This window comes from Mercenaria mercenaria, chromosome 11 (genome assembly GCF_021730395.1).
Source record: "Mercenaria mercenaria strain notata chromosome 11, MADL_Memer_1, whole genome shotgun sequence".
NCBI classification, from domain to species: domain Eukaryota; kingdom Metazoa; phylum Mollusca; class Bivalvia; order Venerida; family Veneridae; genus Mercenaria; species Mercenaria mercenaria.
The window spans coordinates 36,333,985-36,355,025 of NC_069371.1; the positions used below are offsets into that span (position 1 = coordinate 36,333,985).

General features: G+C 36.1%; 1 protein-coding gene across 3 annotated transcripts in view; it reads right to left on the bottom strand.

The window, feature by feature from the left end:
• The window catches only part of LOC123530884 (histone deacetylase 4-like), an 88,410-nt gene that overhangs the window by 25,545 nt on the left and 41,824 nt on the right, over positions 1-21,041 (bottom strand). For 2 of the 3 annotated variants that reach the window (XM_053517154.1, XM_053517153.1), the window contains 5 exons: positions 20,097-20,225; positions 12,553-12,638; positions 5,251-5,361; positions 2,458-2,590; positions 343-526 (listed from right to left, as the gene is read on the bottom strand). In XM_053517154.1, the coding sequence (XP_053373129.1) occupies positions 343-526; positions 2,458-2,590; positions 5,251-5,361; positions 12,553-12,638; positions 20,097-20,225 (643 nt within the window). The remainder of the gene's footprint in view (positions 1-342; positions 527-2,457; positions 2,591-5,250; positions 5,362-12,552; positions 12,639-20,096; positions 20,226-21,041) is intronic. The other variant, XM_053517155.1, reaches the window with a different exon arrangement.

Consider the following 21,041-nt stretch of genomic DNA (forward strand, 5'->3'; position numbering starts at 1 on the left):
TAAAATTACAATGGAAGAATACCCTAACAAACTCACATTTTGGTGATAAATTCACTATTCAAGATATTTTAGAAAATTTAAAATTTTGATTAACCCCAATATGGGACCAACTTGACTGGATGCAGACTGTGAGTTTCAAGACTTTTTCTGAAACATTTCAGGGGCAGGTAGAACCAGAGATCTTAAGTAGGCATGCTGGATAGCTTTCTCAACGGTTACTCGAAACAGACTCAACTAGGATACTGAGAGCTAAGTGCTACGAGGTCAACAACCTTAACCACTTTGACATGGAGGCAAAATGTAAATGTTTTACAACAAAGATGAAACAATTTACAAGATTACCTATGAATTCTGGCTTGGTGGCTTTCTGATGATGACTGTGTACTGGTTGGTGTGGGATAGGGAGGCCCTGCAAGGGGCGAGGGCTTGGTCCCTGAGGCCCGGGCTTCTTCTATAGCCTTTAGCTGGGCTGCCATCATGGATCGAGCTGAGGTGTCTGAGGGTGACGCATATTCACCATCTATTGCTGCAATAATAAACATGTGGAAAACCTGTTAAATATGTACTACAAAAATGATAAAAATATTCAAGCTGTCTATCTTTCTTTGTGTCTATTTTTATCACATATTTTTCAGTTACTTTGAAAAGGAAGCAGAAGGCCTTAAGTGAGAATAAAAAAAATTAATATTATTGATAATCTGTTTAAGGCTTTGTTGGGTTAAACCTCACACCGACACAATTATAGGTCAAATGGCAACTTCCCAGCTTTAATGGTGAAGACCCCAGATGCCCCTCCATGCATTATTTTATAACAAGCGGGTACCTGGGTAGAACCACCAACCTTCCATAAGCCAGCTGGATGGCTTCCTCACATCAAAAATTCAATACCCGAAGTAAGGCTCGAAGCCACATCAGCGAGGAGCAAGTTATTTTAAAAGGACGACCGTAACCACTTGCCCAAAGAGTCCATAAATTTTACAGATAAATATTCTCCACTTACATAAATGAGCCGTGCCATCAGAAAACCAACATAGTGGGTTTGCGACCAGCATGGATCCAGACCAGCCTGCGCATCCGTGCAGTCTGGTCAGGATCCATGCTGTTCGCTAACAGTTTCTCCAATTCCATTAGGCTTTAAAAGCGAACAGCATGGAGCCTGACCAGACTGCGCGGATGCGCAGACTGGTCTGGATCCATGCTGGTCGCAAACCCACTATGTTGGTTTTCTCATGGCGCGGCATAAATGTCCTACTTGTGTGTATGTCTAAATCTGTTTTTAGCCAACAGCAAGGTTCAAATTCCAACATGTGTATGAGTACATGTATACACACGTGTGGTAAATGTGTATGTAAATTAATGTGTATGTTATATGCATATGTGTGGTAAATGTGAATGTGTATATGTAGTAAATATTATATGTATGCATCTACATAATAAATATATGTATGTAAATATCTAGTAAATCCCTATACATAATAAGCCTCTACTAAAATTAATCTAATTAATAGAATGGGACACAATTTGTACTTCAAAATTAGATGTTACAAGTGTTTTATGAACGTGTATGCACTAATTTAGCTAAGATAGCATTTTTTTTCTAAATTCTTTCACCACAGGTGTGTTCAGTGAAAATAAAAATCTCTACTCTCTAATTTTGTTTTACAAGTACAGAATGCATATTAACATGTGCATCTACCACATTTTGATAAAAACTGTATTCTGTGTCTAAATATTGTGTTTAACCACATATTGAACACAGTATACTGGTGTTCCTTTCATGAGGAGTGCAGTCAATTAGGCTGTAGCAAATTTAGTAAAAGGTTCTGATGTGGTTTTATGAGGAGAAAAAAAGATGTACTTAACAAATTTGCCTTAATGGACAAAAGTAAGTTTGATCACATTTAGCAGAGTTGGAAATGCCGCAAGTGTTAAAAGATAACCAATTCCATCCGCAGGCAAGGTGAATACTATCCATGATGTCATGACTACAGGTATTATGTTTGAAGTCACTGAACTTCCATCTCTGATACATTATGATATACATGAGGAGAAGTTTAATCCATTTCTTTGTGGAAATTAATGGATCAGACCTAGGCTTCCATCAATAACTAACAACCTGAAAATCTACATTTTCAAGCCTAAAACATGTTATTTCAATAGAGTTATACTGCGGATTTCTGACACCAAATCAGAGGTAAAGAACGAAATGACTTTTAAGTATTATGAAATTGTCATAGAGAACGTACGACTGGCACAGGTATCGAAAATAACAGCACATTAATACATTATCTGTGATCTCTCTATTGTGCAATCAGGACCATTCCCGAAAAATCTCTGGCTTGTAGATATCAATTCCAGAATCCTGGAAAACTGGAGTACACAGGCCTAATCTTTGATTTTTTTTTGTTAAATATTGTTCACCAGTGGAATTCAGCCTAGGGGTAATATACAACATACCTGGCAATGAGGGATGATAGCCTGGCATTCCACTACCCTGGAGTCCCTGACTCGACAGTGGGAGCCCTAATCGTGCAGCGCCCATTGCCCGCAGTTCTGCCTCCGAGTAATTTGAATGAGTTCCATTTCCACCCTAAATAACAGAAATAAGCATGATCATAAACTTTTAAATTCAAGAAACAAGTACTGCATAGTGCCATCTCTTGATTTGGAAAACAAGAGGGCCATGAAGGCCCTATATCGCTCACCTGACCTACTGACCTAAAGATCATAAAGATAGTTTCATTAAGATGTGGTCATAAATGTGGAGTTTCATTAAGATATGGTCATAAATGTGGCCCCTAAAGTGTTAACTAACTTTTCATTTTATCTGACCCGGTGACCTAGATTTTGAACAGACATCACCCAGATTCGAACTCGACCTAAAGATCATCAAGATTAACATTCTAAGTTTCATGAAGGTACAGTCATAAATGTGGCCCCTAAAGTGTTAACAAGCTTTTACTTTGATTTGATCTGGTGACCTAGTTTTTGACCCCACCTGACCCAGATTCGAACTTGACCTATAGACCATCAAGATTAACATTCTGACCAAGTTTCATTAAGATATGGTCATTAATGTGGCCTCTAGAGTGTTAACTAGCTTTTCCTTTGATTTGACATAGTGACCTAGTTTTTGACCCTACATGACCCAGATTCAAACTGGACTTTAAGATCATCATGATAAACATTCTTACCAAGTTTCATGAAGATACAGCCATAAATGTGGCCTCTACAGTGTTAACAAGCTTTTCCTTTGATTTGACCTGGTGACCTAGTTTTTGACCCCAGATAATCCAAGATCGAAATCATCCAAGATTTTATTTAGGGTAACATTCTGACCAAGTTTCATTAAGATTGGGCCAAAATTGTGACCTCTAGAGTGTTAACAAGCTTTTCCTTTGATTTGACCTGGTGACCTAGTTTTTAACCCCAGATGACCCAATATTGAACTTGTCCAAGATTTTATTGAGGGTAACATTCTGACCAAGTTTCATTAAGATTGGGTCAAAATTGTGACCTCTAGAGTGTTTAACAAGCTTTTCCTTTGATTTGACCTGGTGACCTGTTTTTGACCCCAGGTGACCCAAAATCGAATTTGTCAAAGATTTTATTTAGGGTAACATTCTGACCAAGTTTCATTTAGATTAGGCCAAAATTGTGACCTCTAGAGTGTTAACAGTCAAATTGTTGACGACAGACGACGGACGGACGACTGACGACGGACACCGGGCGATCACAAAAGCTCACCTTGAGCTAAAAAAATTTGTGAATATCTTAAGCCATATTATTTGAAAGAACTATTTTATAATTCTGCTTAGTTGAATTTTAGTAGCAAATTTCAAAATTCTTCACCATTTTTCATAGGTGTTGTCCCCTTTGCTGACAAGGGTGAATAACCTGCACAAATAATATCATCCTATAACTGTCATACAAATAAACAAGAGTGCCAAGCTGTCAAAATATACACCCATCACATCAAATATATATTGTCTTTAGAAGAACTCTACTTAAGTCAATTTTCGAAATTCTGACAAATTAAAGGGCCGTAAGTCTGGAAATCCTTCTCAAAACTGGCTGGTTATTAAACCCGACCTTGAACTTATAGACACAGACATTCTGATTAAGTGCTGTTGAGATCAAAGAGGAAATACTCTTGTTACTTAAGAAATGAAATGATTTTTTTCAGTGTTCATGCGAAATGAACGACAGAATAGGATCGGCAAATTCATGAATCGCGCTACCGATTCATGTTTAATTTGCCGATCCTATTCTGTCGTTCATTTCGCATGAACACCGAAAAAAATAGTTTCATTTCCTATATTAACATTATATTTCCTCTCCATTTGTAAACTATATAACATTATGAATTGCATATAATTTGTAGCATTTAACATTAAAATCAGCTTCCTGGCCATTTTGTTCACCAGAAAGAACAACTGCGACGTCATCTAAGGAACGTTCTCCCTGACTATAAGTGGATGTCGTCAAAACAGCGGTCAACAACTTTCGCGCCTTTCCTTTTGCTGTTAACACAAAATGAACGTCAAAAGTTTCAGTGGAAAAGAATAGGGCGAATGTAAATATTAAGCTGACACTGACAATTTTTATCAATTCAAGGGCCATAACTCTGAAAACACTAATCCAGACTGCCTGGTTATCACACTTGGTAAAGGTTTTGTAGGGCAAACAGTCTGTGTAGATCTGATTTAATTCAAGTACTCACAGTAACTAAACAGACATATTAATCTTCAGATTCTTTGGAAAACCAATGTCCTTCAGTCAAGAGCGACCACAATTATCCTGCTGTTTAATAAACTTGGCGGAGACTGGCTATGAACATTCTTACCAAGTCTCTAGAATAACGGATAAAACTGCTCAAGTCTTGGGCAGACACTTGTCAATTTTTGTTCAAGGGCCATAACTCTAGAACCAATGGGACAACCTGACTATCAAATTTGGCGCATATATTATGCCCTTAAATATTCTGATCCAAGTTTTAAATTAGTGATCTTTGGATAAGAAGTGCTAAGGTTAGACAGCGGATAACTTTATGGATGCTGCCTGCCCACCTGCCGCTGGTGTTCCCACAAAAAATCCTGTTTCCCAGACATATAAAAGGGGAAAATATCACATCTGAAAATACAGTTTACAGCCCTTCTCCTACATAAGTATAAATTCACAAGACAAACTCAGACTGGCTCAATCCTGGCATCTTTTTTCACAGTCTATTTTCACAGACTGGGTACTTACCGCACTGGGAGGTCGCCCTAATGAAATGTTTGGCATGGACGGTGAAGTATAAAGGTCTGGATTAACATAACCCATGGTGTGATATAGAAGATACGGGTGTATATGTGTGTCCTGAAAAAGAAAAAAATTCTCATTATTATACCTATACACCTGAATACAAGAAGTTTACCAAACATTTCGAAAGGGGGTTATGCTTTCATCTTATAATAGTAGCAAAAGACAAGAAACATGTGTTCGCTTCAAAGGACCTAGTAATGTATGAGGAATTAACCATAACTGATGCAGATGAAAATACCTGGTAATATCTCAATGTCCCTTTTCTTCCATCTTTGCAAAAAAAAAAAAATATTTGACCGGCTAAAATTCTGGTGATAACTCCCTATGGACATACCTACAACTTACTGACATAAATAAATCAGATTTGTCTCAAACTATGTCACATCTATGATAAATGAGAGTGAAAAGTGAGAGCTTTTCCTTATAAGCTACCCGCATATTAATCAATTTTCACTGCATTATCTCAGTTACTGAGCGAAAATCATTTTTCTTATTATTTTTTTTTTGTTACAGCAACCTTGACCTAAGCAGCTCCAAATAAATCCCAAGCTACTCTTACAGTTTTCAGCCACAACAAATCAAAGAACTGCATTTTATGATGAAAAATCCAAACTGCCTGTGGCGGGATTCGGCCCTGGGTAGCTCGGGTGCTAGTCCAGTACTCTAATCACTGAGCCAAAGAGCACTAGTCTTCCTGACGCAGTTGTCAGAGATTGGCTTTAAATGTGCAGGCTATAAATAAGCGACCATAACACTACGTCTCCATATAAACTATGTAAGCAGTCTGGTAACAAACTTAAGTTATTGACTGGAAACTTGTTTTTTATTCAAAATAATCTTGATCCCATAGGCCCCAAATGCAATTCCAACTTCCCTTTCCTATATACCAAATTTCATCCCAGTATCTCATTCCTACCTAGAGCTCATTTTTCAATTAACCTTGACCCAAGCAGATCCGAATACAATCCCTAGGTGGTTTTGCATATTAAATTTGCCATAAATATTTGAGCTGTGCCATGGGAAAACCAACATAGTGGGTTTGCGACCAGCATGGATCCAGACCAGCCTGCGCATCCGCGCAGTCTGGTCAGGCTCCATGCTGTTCGCTTTTAAAGCCTATTGGAATTGGAGAAACTGTTAGCGAACAGCATGGATCCTGACCAGACTGCGCGGATGCGCAGGCTGGTCTGGATCCATGCTGGTCGCAAACCCACTATGTTGGTTTTCTCATGGCACGGCTCATTTATTATATTATTTAAATAGGCATATATTGTCATCAGACTTAAAGTTTTTTGACATGAAACAACCTGTTTAATGCATGCAACAAGTCAGGAGCTTTAACCTTAGCATGCTAGATAAATTATCGTCTGCTGGAAATGTCGTCTGCTAAAATTGTAAAGTTCATTCAATTTGCTCCAAAATTGGAAGAAATATTGTCAGAGTAGCAAACAGCTTGAAACCTGATCAGACGCCGATTTAATCGGCGTCTGATCTGGTTCCAAGCTGTTTGCAAAGGCTGTTAAATTCGCCTGCAGCAGGCTAAGGGTTAAGCAAAACCTAGTTCATAGAATACAAAATACAATTATTTTTGAAAGATACTGAAAACTTACACAGCCAGACTGAAAACCAAAAATATCTCAATACAAGATTCCCCCTGTCAGAGTTGTTATCTGTAGATGGGATTTTAATCAAACAAATACCGCAAGTGTTCAGACCTATTTAGAAAAACAATTTCTATTTCTGGATAGTCATAGGATTGGATTATCATCGTGGGCAATCTGGGCAAAATGTATTTGAGATTTCACTGATAATTACTTCTTTGTTCTATTTTTGGAGCTGAAAGAAGATTAATTTCAAATTTTTGTTGTATTTCACCCAAGTGAGGGAATTATTTTTGGAAATCTATCTCCATCAGGAATGTAATTACTGTTTGATTTGCTAATTCCTTGACAGCAGTTCTGATCAATTTCTTCCAGACACCGAAAAAAAATAATTAAATGAGCCACACCATGAGAAAACCAACATTTTGCATTTGCGACCAGCATGAATCCAGGCCAGCCGGCACATCCGCCCAGTCTGGTCAGGATCCATGCTGTTCGCTTTCAAAGTCTATTGCAATTAAAGAAACTGTTAGCGAACAGCATGGATCCTGACCAGACTGCACAGATGCGCAGGCTGGTCTGGATCCTTGCTGGTCGCAAATCGTCACCTCAGTGCAAAAAGGTGATAACTGCAATGACTTAAAGAAGGGCTTATTCACTTTTTATGCTAAGGGGACGAAATGCAATATGATGGTTTTCTCATGGTGCAGCTCAAATGTAAGTTATGTAATGATTCTAAATGTGTCTACCCATGGGGTGTCAATCTGACTTTATATGTTACAAGATATCACAAGATATTTCAATTTTATGGCATTTATTTATCTTTCGTAGGAACATTCCTGAAAATAAGGAGTCTTTTAACATAATTTTACAGTATAATAAATTGCTCTATCTGGCTACTTAAAGCTTAAAGATGAATCTTTCAACATGAAATTTATAAGGAAAAAGGTATGTTTGTAAAACAGGCATGTCCACCCCCTTCCCCCATGGTGCCTAGAGCACAAAACTCTCTGAATCACCCTGCTACACAAAACAAAACATACTATTTAAAATACTACTAAATGGAAGCATCCTCTGAAGTTTGGAAAATTAAAACAACAAAATGACATAAACCTAGCGATGTGTACCCAGCATGAAGTTCTCTGCTTTCTGGCAATAAAAAGATGTTCAGTGCAAATGTACTTTTCCAATACACTTTGGTGTGTTATTCTTTTCTCCTCTAAGAGTACATTCTTTTATTGGGACTGAAAAAGGGATAGACAAATTTTGTGGCAAAGAGTGTTATATCAGAAGACATAAATCGTGGCAAACTGGATACATTCCCAGTCTGAATACAAATTATTTCCTACAGTGATCGTGCTTCTGACATTCCAAAGATGCTATTTATAGGGATTAAAAATAAATTTGTATCTTTTTTTATTTTCCTTTGATTCTTTGTTGTACAGTCTTTGCTCTTCTTTTTCTAAAAAAATCCAGTATTAATTTTGTAATTGCTACAATTTAAAAACAAGAGGGCCATGATGGCCCTATATCGCTCAACTGTTATCATTGCACTTGAGGACAAGAAGATCCTCAGAAAAAATATCTAAGTCCAAAGGACAGTAACAACAAAGGGAAGAAATTTAACCAAAAAGAAAAAAAAATTCTTACAAGGTACAGATATGTCAAAATACACTTAAAAATTGGAGGTACCATCCATGTTGTACCACAGAAAATGGTCTCGGTTTTTCCCTACGGCCAATAACAAAAAAGTTACTAAAAATAAGCTATTTATAGTAACGTGAAAGGAAAGTAATTGAAATTTTTTTTTATTATAAGTGAACAAAAGAAGGATCTGCCGAATAGATCTGCTGACATAAATGAAATTTCAGATCAGTATCTTCATTAGTTACAGAGATATACCCATTTTAATTTGAAATAAGGGGAGGTAATTTGACATAAAATTAGTCCATAGTTATCTACCCTGATTGGCTCAGTCCAACTAATGACAATAATGAAATTTCAAGTAAGTCCTATAAGTACTTACTGATATAAATCCATTTTGATTACAATCAGGGGAGGTAATCAGATATAAAATAACTCTGAACCTACGCTTGGGTCTGATTTGTCATGGAATCCAAGAATTATTGTTGTTAAAGTTTTTTTGGAAGTTTGTATCAAATAAAACCATAAATGAAGTCTCTATATGGCTGCAAAAGCCAAAATAGCCAATTTTGGACCTTTAAGGGGCCATAACTCTGGAACCCATGAAGAAATCTGGCCAGTTCAACAAAGGAACCAAGATCTTGTGGTGATACAAGTTGTGTGCAAGTTTGGTTAAAATCGAATCATAAATGAAGCTGCTATTGTGCCCTTTCAGGGGTCATAACTTTGGAACCCATTATGGGATCTGGCCAGTTCAACTAAGGAATCAAGATCTTATTTTTTTGTTTTGGGTTTAACGCCGTTTTTCAACAGTATTTCAGTCATGTAACGGCGGGCAGTTAACCTAACCAGTATTCCTGGATTCTGTACCAGTACAAACCTGTTCTCCGCAAGTAACTGCCAGCTTCCCCACATGAATCAGAGGTGGAGGACTAATGATTTCAGACACAATGTCGTTTATCAAATAGTCACAGAGAACATAGGCCCCGCCCAAGGATCGAACTTGCGACTCCGAGATCCGTAGACCAGCGCTCTTACCTACTGAGCTAAGCGGGTGGGCTCAAGATCTTATGGTGACACAAGTTTTGTGCAAGTTTGATTAAATTCAAATCATAAATGAAGCTGCTATTGTGCAGACAAGGTCAAAATAGCTAATTCGGGCCCTTTCAGGGGCCATAACTCTGGAACCCATAATGGAATCTCGCCAGTTCAACTAAGGAACCAAGATCTTATGGTGATACAAGTTCTGTGCAAGTTTGGTAAAAATCAAATCATAAATGAAGCTGCTATTGTGCAGACAACGTCAAAATAGCTAATTTTGGCCCTTTCAGGGGCCATAACTCTGGAACCCATAATGGAATCTGGCCGGTTCAAGAAAGGAACCAAGATGTTATGGTGATACAAGTTGTGTGCAAGTTTGGTAAAAATCAAATCATAAATAAAGCTGCTATTGTGCAGACAAGGTCAAAATAGCTAAATTTGGCCCTTTCAGGGGCCATAACTCTGGAACCCATAATGGGATCTGGCCGGTTCAAGAAAGGAACTGAGATCTTATGGTGATACAAGTTGTGTGCAAGTTTGGTTAAAATAAAATCATAAATGAAACCACTATCGTGCAGACAAGAAATTGTTGACGCACGGACGGACGCACAGACGACGGACAAAGGGTGATCACAAAAGCTCACCTTGTCACTATGTGACAGGTGAGCTAAAAAAGAAAAAAAAAGAAGAAACAGAACAATAAAACAGTTATCTGAAATCTTTCTGTCAAAATGGATTTTTGGTAGCTTTCAAAGAACTTTCAAATTTCTGACTAAAATTTCGTAACTACATGTATACTGTGATCTTCCCCTTGTAACCTTATAACTTTTAGTAACACTATCTTCATCTAGTTTTACAATATTTATGACTATCTTGCACTTTAACAAAGGCAGCCTTTCCAATAGCACTGACAGCAGTTTTTTTTTTCAGAATTTTTTTTTCTCCTGCATATGAGTTAAGATAATAATGGCACATGGCTGAGAGAAAAAAAAAACAAAACATTTAGTCTCATCTTTATTATTAAAAGATATTTTCAAAACCTCTTTGAAAAATAATGAGAGCTGAAAATATCTGACATCTCCTATTTTTAGCACTTTGAAACAAAGTCCAAAAGTAAGACACTGTCAAAATGACAGGAAAATCTGCATTTAATAGTTTTATCAAGGACTGATACTTATTTTAGTCCCTGGAAATAATCAAGTGTCATTTTTTCCCATATTTGACCTTTTCTGTAGTTAATTACCAATGAGAAAAAGGTGTATTTTAAGCAGTGGAAGACTGACGTGACTTAACAAAAGAAAATGTAATCTACTTAGAAAGCGTTATGAGCACATGTGTGAGAACGTGTGGGCAAATTGACAATTTCCCCGAAGATTAATTCTTGCAGTCATCTTCCTGTTTACTGGAAATTTTGTCTTCAATAAAGGACAGTGCAGTTTTTGAAATTTAACGGATTTAGTATTGAAGTATTTTCAATGAATTTGACCATCCCAGCAAGAAGGTCAGCGGCAACAAATCTTCCAGTCTAGAGGTGGGGCATTCAAAACCATGTTCCTGTTGCAGTTACACATCATGTCTATTTAACCTTTACCCTGCTATATTTCTAAAATGGACTGGTCCATCATTCAATTTGGGCAACACCACTTTGGGCAACACCATTTATTACTTAAAGGGTTGTTCACAGAAAATTTACTGACTGAAGAGCGAACAGTACAGACCATGATCAGCCTGCACAGACGTGCAGGCTGATCTTGGTCTGCACTGGTCGCAAAACCTCTGAAAACCCAAACTTAAACTTTGTTACTAACACCCATTCAGTTTTGACATGTTCCAAAGTGTCATTTAAACACAAGCAGATACATTACCCATTCTTTTTTGTTCAAAGGCTAGTAAAAGTACACTTCAAAAAAACTTCGTGCCAAACTTAAAAAAAAAAATTGTTTCAATAAAAACAGTTTCTAAATCTGTCCGATAATCCTACTTGGGGAAATCATGATTAAATTGAGATCCTGAATGCTTACTGGGAATCAGTAATTAAATCTATGGCAACTGCTTTTTCGAATTTCATAAAATATTCATACAAAATCCTGGGTTATTTATGGAGTGATGAGTTGTCATATAAATATCATGAATATTAAACCAACCACTGTGAAACATGACAATCCGATCTAAATAGAATATAAACATAAATAACTGGTCTTTTTTTATTCTACACAATATAAGAAATTAAATTAGTACACTAAATCAAGCTTTTAATATTTATTTTTTTTGGGGTGGGTGGGTGGGGAGGGGGGTTGCGGGCGAGGGTAAAGGATTGGTGAAGTTTTCAACATTACTAAAATTCACACTACCAAGAGTAAATCAAGAATCAGTAGTGGATGACGAACAACTTTTTGGGCAAACTCTCTTTTTTGACGAAATACATAACGTCAAGTAGAACATTATACATTGGGACTTCTACATATCAAGACTTACAAACTGGACTGGAGTTCTTCCAATAGAGCTCTCCCAAGATAATCATTTTTCAGAAAAGCCATGCACCAACAGAAGATATTCCTGCCCTATCAGTGTTGTAGGAAGAGCAGAGGACCATGAATTGAGCAGCAGCTGTCCAACTCTCATTCATGTAGGGAAGTTGTGGCCAAAAAGACAGAAGTCACATAATCCAGGAACACTGGATACAATGACTATATTGCATTACTTAACCTTTACCCTGCTGAATTTCTATAATGGACTGGTCCATCATTCAATTTGGGCAGTACCATTTGCCATTTGAAGGGATGCTTACTGAAAATTTACTGACTGAATAGCAAACAGTGCAGACCATGATCAGCCTGGTCTGCACTGGTCACAAAGGCAAGATCAGTTGCCGCCAGCAGGCTAAAGGTTAAATTGTGCTGAACCATTTTTGCTGAGTGATAGCACAATTTTACAGACTTGTTTTCTTTGCCGCACATACCTCTTTTAGATTTCCGTTAGACAGAGCTGGATGAACGCCACCTGGTGGAGAATTCGGTCCCGAATCAGAATTGCTCCCACAATCAACTGCAATGAAAGAAAAGAAAACACGATTAAAATGTCCGAAAATCAGTACAAGATCACTAGTTAATGTCTTTTACCTCTACAAACTAAGTATAGAATGAATGTAATATTTTGTACACTCAGTGCTGATGGAATGAAGTTCATACAAGAAGCCATACTATCTTGCTTCAAAGCAATGCTGAACATGTTTCCAACCTAACCCTTAGCCTGCTAAATTTCTAAAATGGACTGGTCCATTATTCAATTTGGGCAGTACCACTTATTTCTCAAAGGGGTGTTCACTGAAAATTTGCTGACTGAATAGCGAACCGGCAGACCATGATCAGCATGCACAGACGTGCAGGCTGACCTTGGTCCTCTGGTCGCAAAGGCAGAATCACTTGTCGCCAGCAGGCTAAAGGCTAAAGATGCAGTTCAGATTAATGACTTTTTACTTGATTTTTACAAATTCTTATGGTATAGTTCAGTTTGAAGATGCAGTAAATTTTGGGTAGTTTTTCTGCATAAGCAAGCATATTTGCCCAACCAATGTTATTTTAGTCAACAAAATAGATGCAGATTCAATGAATTTTTGCTTCCTTAAGAAGAGATAATTTTGTTCCGCGACTACACCTGTAACTTCAATATTCTTTTTCACATGCCTGCACTTCGTGAGATTTTGTTTTCAGTATTTCTAAGTTTTTCACCTATAAAATTTTTTAATCAGTTATGGGCAAAAACCGTGAATAATCAAAAGGGTCATAATGGTCCTAGATCGCTCACCTAAGTTTCACAGCTAAAACAGCTAGCAATTTTTGGAGAGAGTTATCCAAGAAACATTTCTGCTGAATTATTATGAAAACTGGCCTGCAGGGTCAGAGGAGAAGACTTTCAAAGTTTTCCATAGAACCACATAGGGAAAAATTTGCCCACAATCCCCGACTTGCAGCCATGTTGTTTTTTTTTTTTTTCAGATCGAGATGGCTTTAACACATCTGGTGGAGAGTCAACCAGCAACATTTCTGTGAATTATTTCAAAATCAGACAAGAGGTTTTAAAAAGGTGGCGTCTGAAGGCTTTTCTACTTTAAGCATGGAGGTCATTTTTTTTAATGAATCAGAATACTTTAAACAATCTCAGCACAGGTTATCCAAAGACCTGCGTTAACTGAATCAGTGAAAATTAAACACTTTCTCATCCCTCACTCTGGCACCAAAGGTTTTAATAAAGTGGAATGATCTGAAGGATTGTTTTTGGTAGGCATCCAGAGAAGCTTCTGATAGTTTCCATTAGCTATACAAGGAAAACATGCCATGGAAGCCATGTTTTTAAGATAGCACAATGACCTAAGGAAGTAAGTAGAATGTGAAATTGGGCAAGCAGTTTCTGAGGGAAATATCTTTTAAAGTTTTCCTTTTGGTTGCAATTACTACCAGATTTCTTCATGGATGACCTAGATTTGAAGGAATCTAAAAGAGGACCACACAAGAAACACCCCTATTAAGTTTGGTTGAAACTGACTTAGTTGTTCAGGAAGTGGTGTTCTTTAAAGAAAATTCTGGTTGACAAACGGACGACAGACATGTACTGATCCTAAAAGCCCATTTTATGCTTATGTTAGCTAAAAATGAGATAGAATTTCTGTCAGTATATCCAAATAAAATGAAACAAATCTGCTATAAATGATAAAGTACATAAATATATATATTTTTAATACAGAGGTAGGTCAATCTCATAACCATATAGGTTGTGCAAACTGATAAGTCATTTCTTAACAATCAAATAATATTCATTTCAATGCATAGAATTATAGACCAATATAGCACTCAAATATCAATTTCAATAGCAAAATCACTATATACAATTTCTCTCATCCTGTTCAACCCCTCTTGAGCGAACACTGCTGGACATATTAAAACATGCCTGTTGTCAAGAGGTTGTTGTTATAAAGGATGAGTAACCATAAACAGAGGGAAGACTATGCATGACAGATCAATCTGCATAACCCACACAACCATTAATATATTTTTTCCATGCTACAAATACTAAATCTTCTACATACAGTCAGTGATTGTTTTATTAGCAAACCTGTGTTAGTTCAGTAAGACGTCCAAAATTTCAAGCAAAATTTACTTGATATTAGAAAGATTGAAATCTCATACTTGTACGAGTACTAGTACATGTCTGTACCATATGTGTATGTGTCTATACCGTAATACTTGCATGAGCTAGTCTATACCATGCATAACCCATTACAAAACTTCTTTTTTTTTTATACCAAAACACTGTTACTTTCATACGACTGAGCTGTGAACATTCAAAATTTACCTGGAAAGCCTAAGTTTGACGTCTTAAATTTGCAGACTTATGTGTAGGAACAATCTCAACCTAGCCTGTGTCTGTAGGACACAGGGTGTGCCCCCACTGGTACATTTGTCACAAATAAGGGGCAATAATTCAAATGTTTGCAGACTTAGGGGGGTATAGCCTCAAAAAACATTTTATATAAAGGATTTATTATTCTACGTAGGCCATATCCTTTTTTAGCTATCAGCATAACAAACAAAAAAATCCACTATTTTGGCCATTTCAAGGGCCATTACTACGTAACTAGCACTAAAATCTCAAGAAGAACGCCAAGTGTACAAGGTCACATCATGATAAAGACATACAAGGTTTCATAAATTTATATGAAATACTTTTTGAGCTAGGCACGTCACAAGGGGCCATAACTCTAGAAATAGGGGCGAAGCCACACGAAAAATAGGAGGTGCGCAAGTTCATATCATGATCAAGACTAATGTAAGGTTTCATCAATTTATATCAAATACTTTTTGAGCTAGGCACGTCAAACGGAGAAAATGTGCATTTTTTCACTATTTCAGGGGCCATAACTCTGGAAATAGGGGGAGGAACAAGCCGAAAAATAGGAGGTGGGCAAGTTCATATCATAATTAAGACTCATGCAAGGTTTGATCAATTTATATCAAATGCTTTTTGAGCTAGGCGTGTCACAAACTTTTTTGGGACAGACAGATGGATGGATGCAGGGACAAGACCAATCTATATGTCCCCTCCACTGAGTGGTGGAGGCACAAAAAGTCCCATGTTTATTTCCATATATAGGTGTTTTCTAAACTTAGGCAACTTGAAATCTCAATCTCTCTTCTTAGTTGAAGAAAGTCCTTCTCTTAATTTCACTTTTGTCAGAAAAGATATTAGTGAATTCTGAAAACAGCAAGCAATCCTATGCCAATACATTTTCTAGAAAACAGGAAGTATTAGTCTAATTAAATAATAAATCAATGTAACTTTAAACTCTGATGGGGAAAAGAACCAAGTTAATGAATCTGGTTTGCATTTCAACATCCTTTCTACCTGTAGAATTTAGAATGATTTTGATGCTTCTGCTCAGGTTTGACTTAAATTTATGCAACTGCTTCATTTTTTCCCCAACTCCATTAAACCTCAAAAATTGTAGAGCCTTACAAGTCTTCTGTCAAATGCTTTAGTTTATCAAATATTTATTTATTTTTTATTTTGTTGGGTTTAACGTCGCACCGACACAATTTTAGGTCATATGGCGACTTTCCAGCTTTAATGGTGGAGGAAGACCCCAGGTGTCCCTCCGTGCATACTTTCATCATGAGCGGGCACCTGGGTAGAACCACCGACCTTCCGTAAGCCAGCTAGATGGCTTCCTCACGTGAAGAATTCTACGCCCCAAATGAGGTTTCGAACCCACATCGATGAGGGGCAAATGGTTTGAAGTCAACGACTCTAACCACTCGGCCACGGAGGCCCCAGTTTATCAAATAAGTATTTGCTTTGTTTATCCTCTGATTTACCATTGTTCCCAGGAACTGAAACATGACTGAGGTACTAAGCCCAAGTGTGCTTAAATATCGGAGAACTTAAATGATTAACCATGGTAAATCAGACAGTAAAACACAAGAAAGAATTATTTATTTTCATTCTAAAATGCTCATTAAAATATGTGATGATAGAAATAACTTAGAACTTCATAACATCCAATAGCAATGAACCTGGGAACTGACGTTTTTTGACATAATAGGCGTCAAAATGTTCCCTCACCAGGATACACCTAAACTGTAGATCATCGTAGATTATGGCAGTATATACAATTTGGTTGACTTCTTGTTTTGTTTCACTTACAAAAAATCTAAGCATGTTAGAATTTTACGCAATTAAACAATGGTAAATATATGAGACCCAGTGCTTTTTAAGTTAAGGTTGGGCATAGTGGAGATTGGCTATTCTAATATTTATTTAGTTTTTACATTTTTTTTTACTTTTTTTTTTTAACGAAAAGATTTATAGAAACTCTGACCAACTGATCTGCTAAATAATCGGCAGAAATGAAATATTTCTCATTTAATTGCCAAAAACTGTATAAACTCAGGGTGAAACCTATCTTACAAACTAGTCTTGTCTTGTTAACTTTCTTCATCAACAACTACTTTTGTTTCTACATTATTTTGTAATAGCATCCATCCTATAAATACATATTTTTGTCTCTGACAAGTTCTGTGCAACAAAAGTTATATTTATCTACAAAAAAAAAAAAATGCCAATAATAATTCCGACGTAATTTTTTTCGCACTCAAAATAAACAGACTATTACATCTACACGTATAATAGGTAACAGAAAGTAATGTTTTTATTACCGATAAACCGCCTTTATTACAGATATGCATAAAATGCTCCGAACAAAAGAACATAACGTCTACCTCTATAACTCATAATGTTTCATTCATCCTACTAATCTCGCATTCTATTCTGCATGAATCGCAGACAATTAATATTCTCTCTCGTCAAAATGCAAGTAATGTATTATCACCTTTTCTGCGAATTATAAGGCTCCCTAAAATAATCATACATAAATTTGCAATTTCGAGCACCATGAGATAAACGGCAACATACAAATAAAAATTCTTATAATTTATTAGTGCTGTTGCGAAAATTATTTTGCCGAAAGGTAAAATACTTGGAATTCCGATCATTCTTTTAAACTTTTGATCAAAACAGAAACAACAACTTCTACTGGTGGTGCTGTTAAAACCATGTGTCAGTTTGATAAAGACCAGACAACTTTACAGGTAGTATACAATATACCGAACATTGTCCAATAAATACCCCTTTATTCTTGCGTGTAGTGAAGTTTTCGAAGAATAGAAAAGTTGAGAATGATAATATTTTTGTATCAATTATGCTTAAGAAAAAACTTCATTAAACCTCCTGTTGTCAAAATTAAGAACATAATTATGATTTACTGAAAATATTTGTAAAATCGTTTTAAACGCCCAACTTTTCTAGTAAACACTCAAACTTACAACTGTTGTTTACTCAAATGTTTGTCCACTTATCAAATTGAAAACATTTATTTTCTGACATCTCAACATATTAACTTTGTAAGTTCACTTATATTTTCATCTGAACAAAGAAATGTTCTTTTTCCTATAAGTTTACAATTTTTTAAAAATCAAAATCATTTAAAATATATAATTATAGTTTCAATATCAGTACCTAAGCACTTCAAATATAACACTTCTGAAATTGTCAATGGGTATTTATTGGACAAAATACAGCACTCAAAAAAATAATCAACAACAAAAATCAAAATCAGATTCCCTGCCAGAATTTTGATAGGAAACCCCCTGCTACTTTTTCCAATTCAAAATGAAACATTATGAGCCATATTTAAATCTAACAGTTTCTGCTTCAGATGTGAAGCAATTCAAAAGACTTCCAATGTCTTCCATTTTTTTGTTTATATTGCAATGAGATATGATTGTACTTGATAATTTTCAACAGGGATTTCAGTCTGTTACTCTAGCCAATTTTCCTGTATTCCTAACACTAAGGCATGATATTTCAACTTCCCTACATGAGCAAGACACAGAGGACAAATTTTCGCCTAAGACAAGTAGCTGAGATGCTTTGAAAATGATGAACAAATAGTTTAAACCATATATGACCTACTTCACATCCTTCTTAAAAAATAAGTGTTATATTTAGCTTTACTTTGATCCAGTTTTGGGATAAATGTCTCATTAAACATATATTAATATATTTTTGTTCAGCTGTGAAAGTGTGAAAGAGATGTTGATGATAATATTCAAAATAATGTGTTTAGGCCAAACCAAATAATAATCTCTCTTATGCTGGAGTATTTTTTTTAAACTTCTTCTGATTTTTAGTTGCCATGTAAAATAACTAACCAGTATTCTTTCCTAGACAAAGCAAGGCCTGAAGAAGCATTTAAAAAAAAAAGTCTTAGAGAAGGGGCATCATAAACTGTTTTTGAGTGTGAAGATAATTATGTCAAAAGACAAAATAGTGACAATATATTCCATTTTTGTACACCAAACACAACTGTAATTTATATGGCAACTTTCAAACTTGTGTTGGTGGAGGAAGACCCCTGGTGCACCTCTTGAGAGTTGGCAGCCTGGGTAGAACCACCAACCTTCTGTAAGCCAGCTCCTAACATGAAAGATTTTACACCTGAAGTAAGGTTTAAAACCGACTACAGAGGCACCTTGCATTCATTCTTAAAGGCTTACGCTAGAATTTTGGGCGAAATTTTTCCCAATAATAGAATTTCTTCACACTTTGGATATTGAAGGACAATCATCTAAGAAACAAACATATGCAATATAAATCATAGTCACTGTGGTATTGAAAAAGGGTTATCTGCCCTTGAAAATGTCGTTTTCCACAAAAATGCCATTTTCAAGGGCAGATAACTCTTTTTTAATACTGGTGACCTATGACTTTTATTGCATATTTTTGTTTCTTAGATGATTGCATGTTCTTTAATATCCTAAGTTTGAAAAAATTCTATTATTGGGAAAATTCTAGCGTACGCCTTTAAGTACATGGAACCTATTTATTTAATTGTTCACCTACATTATCTATATGCACAAAACATCTGTATTTTTTACGATCACTGACAAAAACTTCAAACCATGCCACTTACACAGCTTGACTACTTTCATTTAATTGCACTTATTTTTCAGTTAAGGTCTATCTCCAAAATCTTCTGTCAATGCCCTTTAAAAATATTTCATAATTATATGTCAAAATACTCATTTGTCATTTTATAATTCATTTTGATGTATTTCTGCTATTTTCTTCTTGTCTCGGTTATCTACCATCATAAAAGCCACTGAGCATGTTGCATCATGTTTGATAAAAATTTTGTTTGCAGCTTTTGAAGCGATAACCGTACATATTTTTGGTACTCAGTTTTATGGCTTTGCAACTTGAGGCGGAAGACTTATCTTAACAACACCTGCCTGAAATGATTTCAATACCTTCGCAGATGCACCAGTTTTGATTTGACGCGATTATAGGGATCTCTTTTACTTTTTTTTTCACTTTCGATAAGAGCAAGTTTCTGCCAAAAATTCTAGCAGAGCCTGATTACTATGCCAAATCTGGCGCGTGAATACATACTTGATAAAGGAGTTTTGCGTTTAAATAGGAATCCCTTATCTCGCCGCCGTAGAATTGGACTCTGGGTAATGCGTCGCTCCATGACCTTCTGTTTTAGCGCCGAGCGCACCTTTAAATTGGGTTCAGATGCTGAAAGCAAGAACAGACATATCAACCAATCAAGCTCAAACAACATCATGTAAACCAACATGCAACAAACTGTGACACATCACATCAAAATGGACCATCCTGTGAAATTTTATTTTTGTTCAAGACCAAAGTTTAGAATTATATTACACTGTGCTCGTGTCATGCATTATAAAAAGGCATCTGTTTCATTCTTAAAATTTAAACTGGCGAGAAACAATTAACTCAAAAATACCTAGATGGTCCGGTTTAATGTGACATCTCACAAATGTCAAAGACATTCATTCAATCTATTGCTATCAATACATACAGTTTCAAAAAAACAAATAGCAAGTTGTTTTTAATACCATACTGTTATATACACATTTTCCAGCTTAATTTCCTCTATTCTTGCCTTTAATTGTAATTATATTGTGCATGTTTTGAATTGTAAATATTGGTTAACTACACCATATCAGGGCAGGTAACCACTGTCTGCTCTTATATTTTCTCTTAATCATCTTGCTTCAAAAACACTTTCAGTTGTGTGTTTGACTGATAGCTTTTTTGATATTTAATAAAGACATCATATTTGTCAACCTTTATAATAAACAAAGGGCCTACTTTAAGTGGATGAAAATCATTTTAATGTTGACTGCCTTTAACTGCTGCCAAAAACAAATATATGTCTTGACACAATACAGTGACATCATGAAAACCTGTCTGCTGAAAATACTTAACAAAAGGGCTATGATATGACCCTGTATCGCTCACCTGAATTACTTCTTACCCCAGGTAACCTAGAATTCAATCTGATTTATAGTTCGTTACAGCACACAT